The 12,877-nt window shown below is 38.9% G+C and overlaps 4 protein-coding genes across 5 annotated transcripts; 2 read left to right on the top strand and 2 right to left on the bottom strand.

The window, feature by feature from the left end:
* LOC18781732 (protein FAR1-RELATED SEQUENCE 6) lies at positions 678-3,394 on the top strand. Of its 2 annotated transcripts, none has more exons than XM_007216911.2 (2): positions 678-816; positions 1,090-3,394. In XM_007216911.2, the coding sequence occupies exon 2, from the start codon at positions 1,122-1,124 to the stop codon at positions 3,123-3,125; it is 2,004 nt and encodes a 667-aa protein (XP_007216973.2). In that variant the 5' UTR covers positions 678-816; positions 1,090-1,121; the 3' UTR covers positions 3,126-3,394. The 2 variants fall into 2 exon arrangements, with proteins under 2 accessions (XP_007216973.2, XP_020416629.1); XM_020561040.1 differs by having other exon boundaries at positions 678-954.
* LOC18782368 (protein FAR1-RELATED SEQUENCE 6) lies at positions 3,986-7,212 on the top strand. The gene is made up of 2 exons (XM_007214948.2): positions 3,986-4,294; positions 5,040-7,212. The coding sequence occupies exon 2, from the start codon at positions 5,042-5,044 to the stop codon at positions 7,046-7,048; it is 2,007 nt and encodes a 668-aa protein (XP_007215010.1). The 5' UTR covers positions 3,986-4,294; positions 5,040-5,041; the 3' UTR covers positions 7,049-7,212.
* LOC18781713 (checkpoint protein hus1) lies at positions 7,485-9,376 on the bottom strand. Its single transcript, XM_007215632.2, has 2 exons — positions 9,097-9,376; positions 7,485-8,823 (listed from the first exon to the last, which is right to left on the bottom strand). The coding sequence occupies exon 2, from the start codon at positions 8,793-8,795 to the stop codon at positions 7,836-7,838; it is 960 nt and encodes a 319-aa protein (XP_007215694.1). The 5' UTR covers positions 8,796-8,823; positions 9,097-9,376; the 3' UTR covers positions 7,485-7,835.
* LOC18781734 (putative pentatricopeptide repeat-containing protein At3g15930) lies at positions 10,269-12,816 on the bottom strand. The gene is given in 3 exon segments (XM_020558998.1): positions 10,269-10,573; positions 10,576-10,651; positions 10,654-12,816. Coding segments are annotated over 3 exon segments (2,247 nt in total). The 5' UTR covers positions 12,694-12,816; the 3' UTR covers positions 10,269-10,442.

The raw sequence follows: 12,877 nt of genomic DNA, 5'->3' as shown, positions 1-12,877 counted from the left end.
ATGCATTACATTATGGGTTTAACTTATTTAAGTTGATTATATAGCGAGCTGACAAACATTGTGAATGTAGAAAATATGTAGTAATTAATGAAAGAAGATTAGACACACCATAGTCATTTATATATAATAATTTACTCCAATATTTTAACTTTATATATTACATGGTAAGATACATGAGTGACTTGGTACCACATAGAGTTTTCCTTTGTTTATTATCACAAAAACATAAGCAACATGGTGGTTAAGGTGTTGGAGGAGTGAAATGGCAGGGGGTTCGAAATCCCCCTTGCGTGTGTGTTATAATATTCTCGATATTTTAGATTATGGCCATGGTGAAGGGTTAGGACAAATAAGGGCAATTACTATTCACATAAGATTAATTTTATTTATATGTATGAGATTAATAAATAAAAATTTACTATGTATGCATAATTTTTTTTTTGAATTTTTTGGTAATTTTTCAAAAAACAATTTCAATTTTTAAAATAATTTCTTCGGTGACTTCAGAGCCTAGCTTGCCTTGGGCCTTTGCCCGGGCTGGATGTCACCGCTGGAGCTGATTTTGGGAGACCGAGGGCCTTTTTCCTGGGCTGGGCTGTCCGCTGGAACTGCTCCTACGTCTGTTCATTTATCACCCATCCCACCTCTTGGAATCTATTCGTCCAAAAAAATATGCTCTCCGAACCCAATATCTTCCAAGAGACCCAGAATCAAACGTGGGCTCATCAGCTATAGCACTCTCCCTCATGTGCCCTCGATTGCTCGTCTGCCGTCGGCGGTCAGGTACTGTTGTGTAGCAGCGACGTCGTCTATCAGGTACTGTTCTCTCTTCTGGAACTGAGTCGTTAAATCTTTCGTTCCAGATCGATACCGTACAGCAATTGGGTACGCTCGATCCAGATCCAAATCCGTAGGGGTTGAGCGAATTAGGCAACTATGTTTCTGATGGTTAAAGTGAATACTTATTTGTTTGATCTAGCATTGTTTTTATTACAAGTTGTGTTTGGAGTCTTGGACAATTGATTGGATGGTATTTAGTGTTAGCCGAATAATATATATTAGATTCTTTGTTTTTTCCTTTTTGTGTAGATTGGTTTCTGAATTTATCACTTGTCTTTCGGATGGAAGTAGCCTCTGCTAACATTGAGCAAGTACCAGATGGTGAGTGCAATGATATTGTAACTGATAGAGATGGTGTCCTGACAGAATTAGATGTTCAAAATGGTGTCCTTGAAGGAAGAAAGGAATTTGTTGCCCCCGCTGTTGGAATGGAATTTGAGTCTTATGATGATGCTTATAATTATTACAACTGCTATGCTAAGGAAGTGGGATTTCGTGTTAGAGTGAAGAATTCATGGTTTAAGAGGAACAGTAGAGAGAAGTATGGTGCAGTACTTTGTTGCAGCAGCCAGGGTTTCAAAAGAATTAAAGATGTAAACCGTTTAAGAAAAGAAACAAGAACTGGCTGTCCTGCAATGTTAAGGATGAGGTTAGTGGACTCCAAGAGGTGGAGGGTACTTGAAGTTACACTTGAACATAACCATTTGTTAGGTGCTAAGATCTACAAATCAATTAAGAAGGTGGGAAGTGGAATGAAAAGGAAGTCACAGTCAAGTTCAGATGCAGAAAAACGAACAATTAAGTTGTACCGAGCACTTGTGATAGATTCAGGGGTCGATGGGACCTCAAATTTGAATCCAACAGATATCAGGAATTTTCCTGATCATCCCAATCAGTTGAACCTTAAAAAAGGTGACACACAAGCAATCTATAACTATCTTTGCCGAATGCAGTTGACTAATCCGAACTTCTTTTACTTGATGGACCTCAATGATGATGGGCGGTTAAGGAATGTGTTCTGGATGGATGCTCGGTGTAGGGCAGCCTGTGGTTATTTTGCTGATGTGATATACTTTGACAACACATATTTGTCAAATAAATATGAGATCCCACTAGTGGCATTTGTAGGGATAAATCACCATGGGCAGACAGTATTGCTTGGTTGTGCCCTGCTTGCTGGGGAGACAACGGAATCTTATACTTGGTTGTTCAGAGCTTGGCTTACATGTGTATCAGGACAGTTTCCACAAACAATTATTACTGACAGATGCAAGGCTTTACAGAGTGCAATAGCAGAGGTATTTCCAAGATGCCATCATCGGTTTGGTTTGTCACACATCATTAAAAAAGTTCCCGAAAAATTAGGAGGATTGCGCAACTATGATGCCATTAGGAAGGCATTGATTAAAGCAGTTTATGAAACTCTGAAGGTGATTGAATTTGAAGCAGCATGGGGATTCATGATTCAGCGTTTTGGGGTTGGTGATCATGAGTGGCTTCATTCTTTATATGAAGACCGATTTCGGTGGGCTCCAGTTTATTTGAAAGAGACATTTTTTGCTGGAATGTCGGCTGCACGTCCAGGTGAAACCTTAAGTCCATTTTTTGACAGATATGTGCACAAACAAACTCCACTGAAAGAATTTCTTGATAAGTATGAATTGGCTCTGCAAAAGAAGCACAAGGAAGAAGCTCTTGCAGATATTGAGTCACGAAGCTCAAGTCCCACTTTAAAAACAAGATGTTCCTTTGAGTTCCAGCTTTCAAAAGTTTACACAAGAGAAATTTTCAAGAATTTTCAATTTGAAGTGGAGGAGATGTATTCTTGTTTTAGCACTACACAGTTACACGTTGACGGGCCAATCATAATATTCTTGGTCAAGGAGCGTGTTGTGGTTGAGGGAAATAGGCGAGAGATTAGAGATTATGAAGTTCTGTACAACAGAACAGCAGGCGAGGTTCGTTGCATTTGCAGTTGCTTTAACTTCTATGGGTATTTATGTCGACATGCATTGTGTGTGCTTAATTTTAATGGAGTGGAAGAGATCCCTTCCAAGTACATTTTGTCGCGATGGAAAAAGGATTTCAAGCGTATATATATTCCAGATCATGGCTCCAGTAATGCTGATGACACCGACCGCATGCAATGGTTTAATCAGTTATATAGAAGTGCCTTGCAAATTGTAGAGGAAGGTGTGATTTCTCTTGACCATTACAAGGTAGCATTGCAAGCATTTGAAGAGTCATTGAATAGGGTTCATGATGTAGAGGACAAACACGAATGAGTTGTAATGTTAAGGTGCGACATATTTTGTAATTATGAATTTAGTTTTATATACCTTTTCCTCGTCTCACTCTTTCATCAGATGGCGGAAAGGATAGCTTCAACCTGTTATCTGTGAAGAATGCCAATACCATATATAAGTAGGAAGCATGAGAGGGTCAGCTTGTTTGTATTTTTCCTCATCTCTATCAGAGATTCACATTAGTAAGAACTGTACTGTGATTGTCCCTGCAATTTTGCACAATAGATATGAACCAGTCTTTGTTTTCACTTTTGGCTAGCCAAGATGTCACAGCTGCCTTCTGTGCCTGTTTACCATCAAACCAGACTTTTTATATTTGGGGGAGAGAAATTGGATTTTATTGGAGGCCTCTCTCAATAAAGTTGAGAGAATGAGTGTGAAAAATACAAGTAGACAAAGTATCTCAAAAAATGAAAAAGCTTAATGGCCCAAAAAGAGCTCTGTCGCTGCCTGAGTTCTTATATCAACTTCTACAACACAAATGAAACCAAAAAAGACAAAAAACTGGGTAGCTCTTTGATGGCTTCTTGCCTCAGTAGGGTTATGTAGCATAGAACGTGACGCTCTTTTGTAAATTCGGTGTGTTATGTTGTCAAACTGTTAACTGAAACTTTATATCTAAATAAAGCTTAGCTTTATACATACCAGATCATATCAAGAAAACTGAAAGATATAAAATGTTGATTTCGTCCTTTCAGTATTAAAAAAAATACAATATCAAAAGTTACTCAATAATTTTTTTTTTATTTTTTATATAAGCGATATTAGAGAATGAGAGAGTTTAATATAGAGGAAGACAAAATGCAAGTTATAGTTTTATTTTTAGATCAAAAATTCAAGTTTTAGTTTAGTTTGTCTTTATTGACTCAAAATGCTGAGTCAAATTAGGCACAAGAACAAAACGCCCAAACCCGGCAGGGAGGAGGCCAATGATATTATCGAAAGAGAGAAAGAAACCATAGAGGGGCATTTTTGATATTTTAGCCCCATATCGAACTTCAGTTCAGTTCAGTTCAGTTCAGTTCAGAAAAAAAACCTTCAGTTCAGTTCGATCGGACTAAGCCACTTTGTACGTCACGCGCCACTTTCCTTGCTGAGCGAGTGTACTTGCCGATTTTCCGGAAACTCCCCCGCGACTCTCCGATCAGGTAAACCCTGAAGACTCATCGAATTCTAATTCAATTTGCCAAAGCATTCACCTGCTCTGTTCTCTGTTGTTTGTTTCCCGAGAAAAATGAAGAATTCGAGAAAAGAAGCCAAAATTCTGAATGTTATTTGTATGTATCAAGTTAGTACTCAAATTAGTCTGGTTGTGTAATAGGCTCAGCTGGGTAGAGTAATATTTTGTTAGTTCCTTTTTGTTTGATCGATTTTCACTTTCAAATTCGGTGAAGTTTAACTTATGTTTGTCAAAACAATTAAAAAGTTGTACCTTGGTTGATTGCTGAGAAAATGGAGGAAAATCTAGAAAGGGCTGTTGGCCTTTTTGCCTTTTTTGGTGCTTCAACTTTCAAACAATGTAAGAAAAAGTTTACTGAACAGTACCCAGAAATTTAAGCTGAAGTGATGTTTGTTTTTCCAATTCCTAACAGTGCAGATTTTAGAATTCAAGATTAGTTCTTGGGTTTCTCGTTTTTAAGGACCGAACCCCAGATTTTTAGGGTCTAGTGCTCTGGATAGTAAAGAAATCGGTATATTGTTACTAACTTTGAATATTTTTATTCAAATGTTCAATGAAGGTAGCTGATTCTATTAGGAAATCGTTTGAGAGATTAGTTTTGAGAGTTGGAAAGTGGAGGATTTATGCTAAGTGTACCTGGTTTTTCGACTTTATTGTTATGTATGGCTTTTCCTTTCCTTGTTAACTGGTTTCCTGGCTTTATGTCTGTTTAGATATGGATGAAGTTTCTCTGAACACGGAGCCAGCGGGCGATGATGATGCTGATGAATTTGAGATTGAAGGAGACTGTGCAATGACAGATTTTATCAGTCAAACTGGCATTATTCAAGGCGAGAACCCTCTCCCTCCTGTTGTTGGAATGGAATTTGATTCTTACGAGGATGTGTATTACTTCTACAATTGCTATGCCAAGCAACAGGGATTCGGGGTTAGGGTAAGCAATACGTGGTATAGAAAGAGCAAGGAAAGATACAGAGGAAAACTTAGCTGCAGTAGCGCAGGTTTCAAAAAGAAGAGTGAAGCAAATCGCCCAAGGCCAGAAACTAGAACCGGTTGTCCAGCAATGATAAAGTTTAGGTTAATGGACTCGAACAGGTGGAGAGTTATTGAAGTTGAGCTTGAGCACAACCATTTGATTAGTCCAGCAAGTGGAAAATTTTATAAATCTCACAAGAGCGTAGGTGTGGGAACTAAAAGAGCGTTGCAGTTAGATACTGCTGAAGAAGTGCAAAAGATCAGGCTATTTCGAACAGTGATCATTGATTCTGAGGGTAATGGAAGCATAGATGTTGATGAAGGAGAATCTGGGAATAGAGTTGACTACTCCAATCAATTGAAGCTTAAAGAAGGAGATGCCCAAGCAGTTCAGAATTACTTTTCTCGCTTGCAGTTAATGGATCCAAACTTCTTTTATGTGGTGGATCTAAATGAGAAAGGATGCTTGAGAAATTTGTTCTGGGCTGATGCGAGGACAAGGGTTGCTTACAGTTATTTCTGTGATATAGTTGCCATTGACGCTACATGCTTGGAAAACAAGTTTGAAGTCCCGCTGGTGTCATTTATTGGAGTAAATCATCACGGACAATCTGTGCTGCTAGGCTGTGGTTTACTTGCAAGTGAGACAGTTGAATCCTATACATGGTTGTTTAGAGCTTGGCTCACATGCATACTGGGACGCCCTCCTCAAGCGATCATTACTAGTCAATGCAGAACATTGCAAACTGCCATTTCTGATGTTTTCCCGAGAGCTTCTCATTGTCTTTGCTTATCACATATAATGCAAAAATTTCCAGAAAATTTGGGAGGATTGTTCGAGTATGAAGCAATTAAAGAATCTTTTAGTAGAGCAGTTTACTACTCTCTGAGGGTGGAGGAATTTGAAGCAGCTTGGGAGGATATGGTCCAGCGCCATGGAATTAGAGATCATAAATGGCTTCAAGCATTATTCGACGATCGGAAGCGGTGGGTTCCAGTATATTTGAAGGATATATTTTTGGCAGGGATGTCCCCTGTGCAACCAAGTGAGGTTGTCTCTTCATACTTCAAAGAATTTCTTCATAAAGATACTCCTTTAAAGGAATTTTTAGATAAGTATGATCAAGCTCTGCAAACGCATCATCGGCTGGAAGCCTTGGCAGATTTGGATTCAAGAAATTCGAGTTATATGTTGAAGTCAGGATGCTATTTTGAGTTGCAACTCTCCAAAGTGTACACTAATGACATTCTTAGGAAGTTTGAATCGGAGGTAGAAGGAATGTACTCTTGTTTCAGCACTAGTCAGTTAAATCCTGATGGGCCAGTCATAACACACATAGTGAAGGAACAAACTGAAGTTGATGGAAATAGGAGAGAGGTGAGAGACTATGAGGTTTTGTATAATCCATCTGAGATGGAGGTCCTTTGCATCTGTGGCATGTTCAACTTGAGGGGATATTTGTGCAGGCACGCACTATCAGTCCTTAACCAAAATGGCGTGGAGGAGATCCCGGCTCAATACGTCCTTTCGCGATGGAGAAAGGATATTGAACGCAATTACATTTTTGATCATAGCTGCAGTGGCATTGACATTAATAACCCTGTTCACAGGTATGACCATTTGTATAAATGCATTGTGCAAGTTGTGGAAGAAGGGAGGAAATCACAAGACCGATACAAGGTTGCATTTGGGGCTTTGGATGAGATATTGAATAAGCTTTGTCTTACAGAGGATCCTGCCCTGTAAGTGAGAAATTATGTACAGAATGAATGGTGTAACACATAACATTAAGGCACCACCTCTTTGTAGCTGGAAATTTATGTACAATTTCTGTGTCATTTTTCTCGCATTTTATTTGTTTGGTAGAAGCTAAATGGAACCGAAAGAATATGACATGGAAAACACAAATCACATCCCCCAATAAGGAGAGTGATAAAATTCAGGTTGTGTTTTGGTCTGAATATGAAATTAAAGTAAATCCCACATACCAAATTTATTCAAGAGCAAATTGTTAGATCGTTTTTTCAATAGTTCTCATGGTTGCATTTGTGATCAGATGCTTCAAGCATATTATAAACACTCACGTCTGAAGGCACCTGTTAAATTGGATCTTTATTTTGTCAAACATGTGGCAGGCACCAGACATTCTAAATCTTGGAGCTTCAATTATACAATAGCTTGATGCTTCAAATCACCAAAATGTATATACATAATAACAGCAATCTGTGCTAAGAATCATCTATCCTTGCAACTATTTGACGTTATATTTTTGCTTTCATAACAATTCAAGTAGGCATTTCTTTCCATTTCATCATGTCATGACCAAAACTTCCACAACCAGCTTGTAAAGGGATGTGCATATTCACAAAGAAAATGAGTCATGGGTCTAAAATGTCATTGGCAGAATACAAGAATAGCATGTACAGCTACTCAAATTAAAAATCAGAATCAATTTGCCAAGATATTTAACAAACTGACTATTTAACCCAAAGTTCTAAAGCTTAACCATGCATGGCAAACCCACCTAAGTCCCTCAACCTGACCCTTGGTCCAGTACAGGAAGTCTGCAATGTAGACTGATTGACTTGTCCATTTGATGGGAACCAGGAATGAAAAACTGGAAGATCACCGTCAAGCAAGCACCTTGTGGAGCAATCCCATAGAAAGCGCAATCCGGCTTAGCCAAGTGGCACTGAAGGCTCTTGCCAAAATGCTTCACACTCACTTGCACAGATTGAGCATCTCCCCTCAAAATCGCCCTTGCTGACCGAGTCTGAGCACTGAGGTTTAGATCTTCAGATGGAGCATCAGCTCTTTCACCTAAGACCAACAGCTTCTGAAACTCAGCACCAAGTGTGATTAATGTGGTGGAAATCTGAATGTGTAAATCCCCATACTTGCTTATGGAAATATTAAGCAACTCGCCCACATGCCTCATCCGATCCACAAAGTTCTGCAACTGATTCAAATCCGGAACCTGAACCAGAGTCTGAGGCAAATCTTGAGCCATATCAAGAGCAGTTTGAAGTTCAAGAACCTGAGCTCTGGACATAGGTTTTGAGATTGGCACATCCTGAATTACAGCAGATTTATAACCCTTGGTCTCAAAAGTAAGGAAAGGCATTGGTTGAGTAGAATTTGGAGGCAGCTTCTTAACCAATTTAATCTGGAGACGATTGGCGGTAGGCCCATTTCCAAACTCAGTACAGATGCTGACACTACTACGAAGAGCACGGTGGAGAAGAGAAATGTCTACTGCAAAGGCAATGCGGTCCTCATTCTGGCTGGAGATTCGATAGTCATCGAAAAGAGCTTCTTTGCGAAACTGAGCAATAGACTGAACTCCATCACCATTGAGAAGGTTGTGGAGGAAGATAGCATGGTCTCTATTGAGATAGAGATGGCATATCTTTCCCATCTTGTCTAGTGCTGGTAGGAACCTCTTTTCCAAAAGATTTACACCATTCTCTGTAAGAAATGCCTTGAACTTCATCTCTCTATACTTTACTGTTCCTGTCTCACTTCTCAAGAAAATGATTGAAGGCAAGCCAAAGAAGGGTTAGTGCATTTATTCATCAGTGCAGAATGTGATTAAAATTGCAATCTAAAGATGCTTCCACCCATAGTTTTTATATATGCAAGCCCATTCTTTTATTTCCTTTATTCCACCCATAGTTGCCTAATTCGCTCACCCCTCTACGAATTTCGATATGGATCGAGCGTACCCAGTCGCGGTACGGTATCGATCTGGAAGGAAAGATTTAAAGACTCAGTTCCAGAGGAGAGAACATTACCAGATAGACGACGTCGCTGCTACACAACAGTACCTGACCGCCGACAGCAGACGAGCAATCGAGGGCTCATGAGGGAGAGTGCTATAGCTGATGAGCCCACATGATTCTTGGTCTCTTGGAAGATATTGGGTTCGGAGAGGGTTTTTTTGGACGAATAGATTCCAAGAGGTGGGATGGGTGATAAATTGGTAGGGGTAAGAGCAATTCCAGCGGACAGCCCTCCCAGGCAAAAGGCCCCCGGTCTCCCAAAATAAGCTCCAGCGGATAGGCGCTGAAGTCTGCGAAGAAATTTTTTTTTAAAAAAAAACCGAAAAAAATTCTGAAAAATTACCAAAAAATTCAAAAAAAAAGTTAAACATACCTATAAAAAATTTATTTATTAATCTCATACATATAAATAAAATTAATTCCATGTGAATAGTAATTATCTTTAGGTTGCCATAACATGGGTGAAAACTAGGGCATATACTATTCAAGTAAACAGTAACCGCCCTTACTTGCATTTATTGTTTGTCATGACAAATAGGTGAAAATGCTCTAAGGGGAATGTACTAGGAATTGGGTGAGTGGGTGTGTCAATATAATAAAAGTACTGCTTCTTGTTTCAAGAATTCATTCTCATTCTCCTCGACCCTATGGTCCAAGGAAGTTGTGGTTAGCTATCATTAAATCTAATCTAAGAGTTGAGAAAAACATGGTTTAAATATCAACATCACATCTTTTATTTTACTTTTACTGCAGTAAAAATACTATTTGGGTTATCAAAAAATATTGAAATTATATTTATACCTTTTTAGAGACTTTTGCTATCAAAATGTTCCTAAAATTTATATAGAAACCGTGTTACACATGCCACTATATTAAATCCTAAAAGTTCCTAAAACATGTTATCAACTAAAAACAAATGGATATTGGACTCATATATTCTAATGAATGAAACATTGTTTGGTGAACTAAGTTTGGTACTATATATTGCTCATAATTAAAATTGGCACTAAACATATAGAGTTTTGGTTTTGATCTTTTTACCTGAAGCTCATATTCTAGGATAATGAATATAACTCGAGCGATAATCCCTCTTATTCCACCTCCATCAATACTAAAAATAGTGATGAGACTTTCGTTAATGGGAGAAAGATGGGATGATTGTATTTTCTTATGAGTGATAGAGATTGAAGAAAAGGAAATGCACAAGGCTTAATCTATCAATGGCAAATGCCAGAGAAATTATCACGTCTCAATGTTACAATCATTCGAACATCAGATATTCGGTAGAGAGAGAGTTAAATCACCAAGTTATATACTCTTTATCCTTTATTAAACTGTCACCAATAATCTTTACATGATCATGAGCCTTGTCCGAAATGGTGAAACCGAGTTCCATCCCTAACAATCACCTCTCTATCATAAACCTTGGAGACCAACTTTGCCATGCTGTGGCAATCCACACAGATTCTAAGATTATTCATGATTCTATTGTCACACCAGGTCCTGAGCTGATCAGTCCAAAGGCAATTGCTAACTTCTCACTGTGCCTGCATACTGCACTTTCTTTACATCCTCCTCCCCTATATCAAGAAAAACCTCAGATGTATCCGGCGAATACCCTGCAAATTTCAAGTCTTTGATCATTTCATCCAACTTGGAATAGATTTTTTCGGATTGAGGATGTGACCGATCCCCAGATATGAACTCATGGACGATACCATTCAACTCTATCAAACTGCAACCAGGGGTTTTCTTGATTCCCCTATTCATCATCATTTGCCTGACTTCACGCAAATTTTCCCATTTATTGCAAGTTGCATATATATTGCACAAGAGAACGTAAACAGCCCCATTGTCCTGCTCCAACTCGAGCATCTCTTTAGCTGCCATTTCAGCCAGTTCTGCATCTTTATGCATTCTACAAGCACCAAGAAGAGCTCCCCACACAACTGAATTTGGTTTCATTGGCATATTCTGTATAACCTCAAAAGCTTCGATTAGATGCCCTGCTCGGCCAAGAAGATCCACCATGCACCCATAATGCGTAACATTAGGCTCAATCCCATGTTGGGTGATCATACTAGCGAAAAACTTTCTTCCTTCATCTACCATGCCAGAGTGAGTACACGCACAGAGAACACCAATGAAAGTTATCTGGTCTGGAGTTACCAAAGATTCTACCATCCGAGAGAACATGCCAAGAGCTTCTCTACCATGTCCATTAGTAGCAAGGCCAACAATCACTGCCGTCCATGTAAATTTGTCCCTATGAAGCATCGCATCAAAAACCCTCAAAGCTTTTTCAGCATTTCCACACTTGAAATACATGTCTATTAAAGCATTTCTAACAAAGGTGTCATTCTTGATCTTGTTTTTGTCAATGTAGGTTTTTATCCATTCTCCTAGTTCAAGCGCTCCTAGATGTGCACAGGCTGTTAAAATGCTTACCATAGTGTACTCATCTGGTTTTACATATGAAGTCTGCATTTGGCGGAAAAATTCCAATGCCTCTTTGAACCGGTTTACCTGGAGGCACCCATCTATTATTGCAGTCCAAGAAATATAGTCTCTTTCTGGCATCTCATCGAAGTAGTTTCGAGCTAAATCAACTTGTCCTGAATTGGCAAACCCCTTAACAATTGTAGTCCAAGAAATTACATCCTTAGTTTTCATATTTTCAAAAAATTTAAGCGCAGCATTCATTTCCCCACAAGCTACATACATATCAACCAAAGCATTTTCCAAAACTAAAGTGGGTTCAATCAGGCACTCCTTGACACACTTATGAACCTGTTTCCCGGTATCTAAATCCTTCAATTTGGAGCAGGCTGATAGCACCGAGACAAGAGTAACTGAAGTGGGCAATACTCCCTTTTTCTGCATGCAATTGAAGAGCTTCCAGGATTCATCATACTTCTTGACTCTATTGTACCCAGAAATCATTACATTCCAAGTAGCAACCTCCTTCTCACAAATCATATCAAAAACCCCACGTGCCATATCAATTAAACCACAAATAGAATACATGTGCACCAATGCATTTTGAACAAAAACATTAGAATCAAACCCATACTTCAACACAGAAGCGTGCAACTCTTTGCCACATTCCAAAGCAATTTCACGCGTAAATCCCTTCAACAAGAACGGGAATGTATAGCAGTCGGGCTTGACACTCAACCTTTGCATTGTGAAATACATAGAAACCCCATAATCAGGATAACGTATCCTACTATAGCCTTTCATCATGGTATTCCAAAGAAAAACACTTGGTTCAGGAATTGTGTCAAACACCCGACGGGCATACTTCATGTCGCCAAATTCATCAGTACAACAGAAGACTATAATTCTGTTAAGCACCATTGGATGTGCTGTGAGGCCTGTTTTCATTGTTTGGGCATGGATTTGCTTGAGTTGGTCCATGGACTTGCAGTTCTCAAAGAGAGTAACTGGTGGGTTTTCAAAAGACTGAAGGTGGGGGTGTGTGGGGAAGTGGGTTGGAGCCACAGAAGCCATAGAGATCATTTTCGACTTTAAAGAATGATGAACTGAAAAGCTTAAAGATGAGTAGAGCCAGTGAGTTTTCACTTTGAGGGCAAGAAAGAATGTCATACAAAGAGAAAAGCATCAGATGTTGCATGGGTTGTTTTTCTCTTTGATATGATGAACAGTCCAGAGATGAAGTTAAATATGTACACACAAATTGACATAGGCTCAAATCTTGTTAGATGTGATTTTCTTTTAAAGTAAACCAATATGAAGAAAAAGACACCATCAGTATATATCATGAACAAAA

This window comes from Prunus persica, chromosome G3 (genome assembly GCF_000346465.2).
Source record: "Prunus persica cultivar Lovell chromosome G3, Prunus_persica_NCBIv2, whole genome shotgun sequence".
In the NCBI taxonomy this organism is placed as follows: domain Eukaryota; kingdom Viridiplantae; phylum Streptophyta; class Magnoliopsida; order Rosales; family Rosaceae; genus Prunus; species Prunus persica.
The sequence above is the reverse complement of the archived record's forward strand: the minus strand, read 5'-3'. Positions and strand labels throughout refer to the sequence as shown.

Bases quoted from the DNA above. Each gene is read 5' to 3' on its own strand.
- LOC18781732 (XM_007216911.2), top strand. From the start codon at position 1,122: ATGGAAGTAGCCTCTGCTAACATTGAGCAAGTACCAGATGGTGAGTGC.
- LOC18782368 (XM_007214948.2), top strand. From the start codon at position 5,042: ATGGATGAAGTTTCTCTGAACACGGAGCCAGCGGGCGATGATGATGCT.
- LOC18781713 (XM_007215632.2), bottom strand. From the start codon at position 8,795: ATGAAGTTCAAGGCATTTCTTACAGAGAATGGTGTAAATCTTTTGGAA.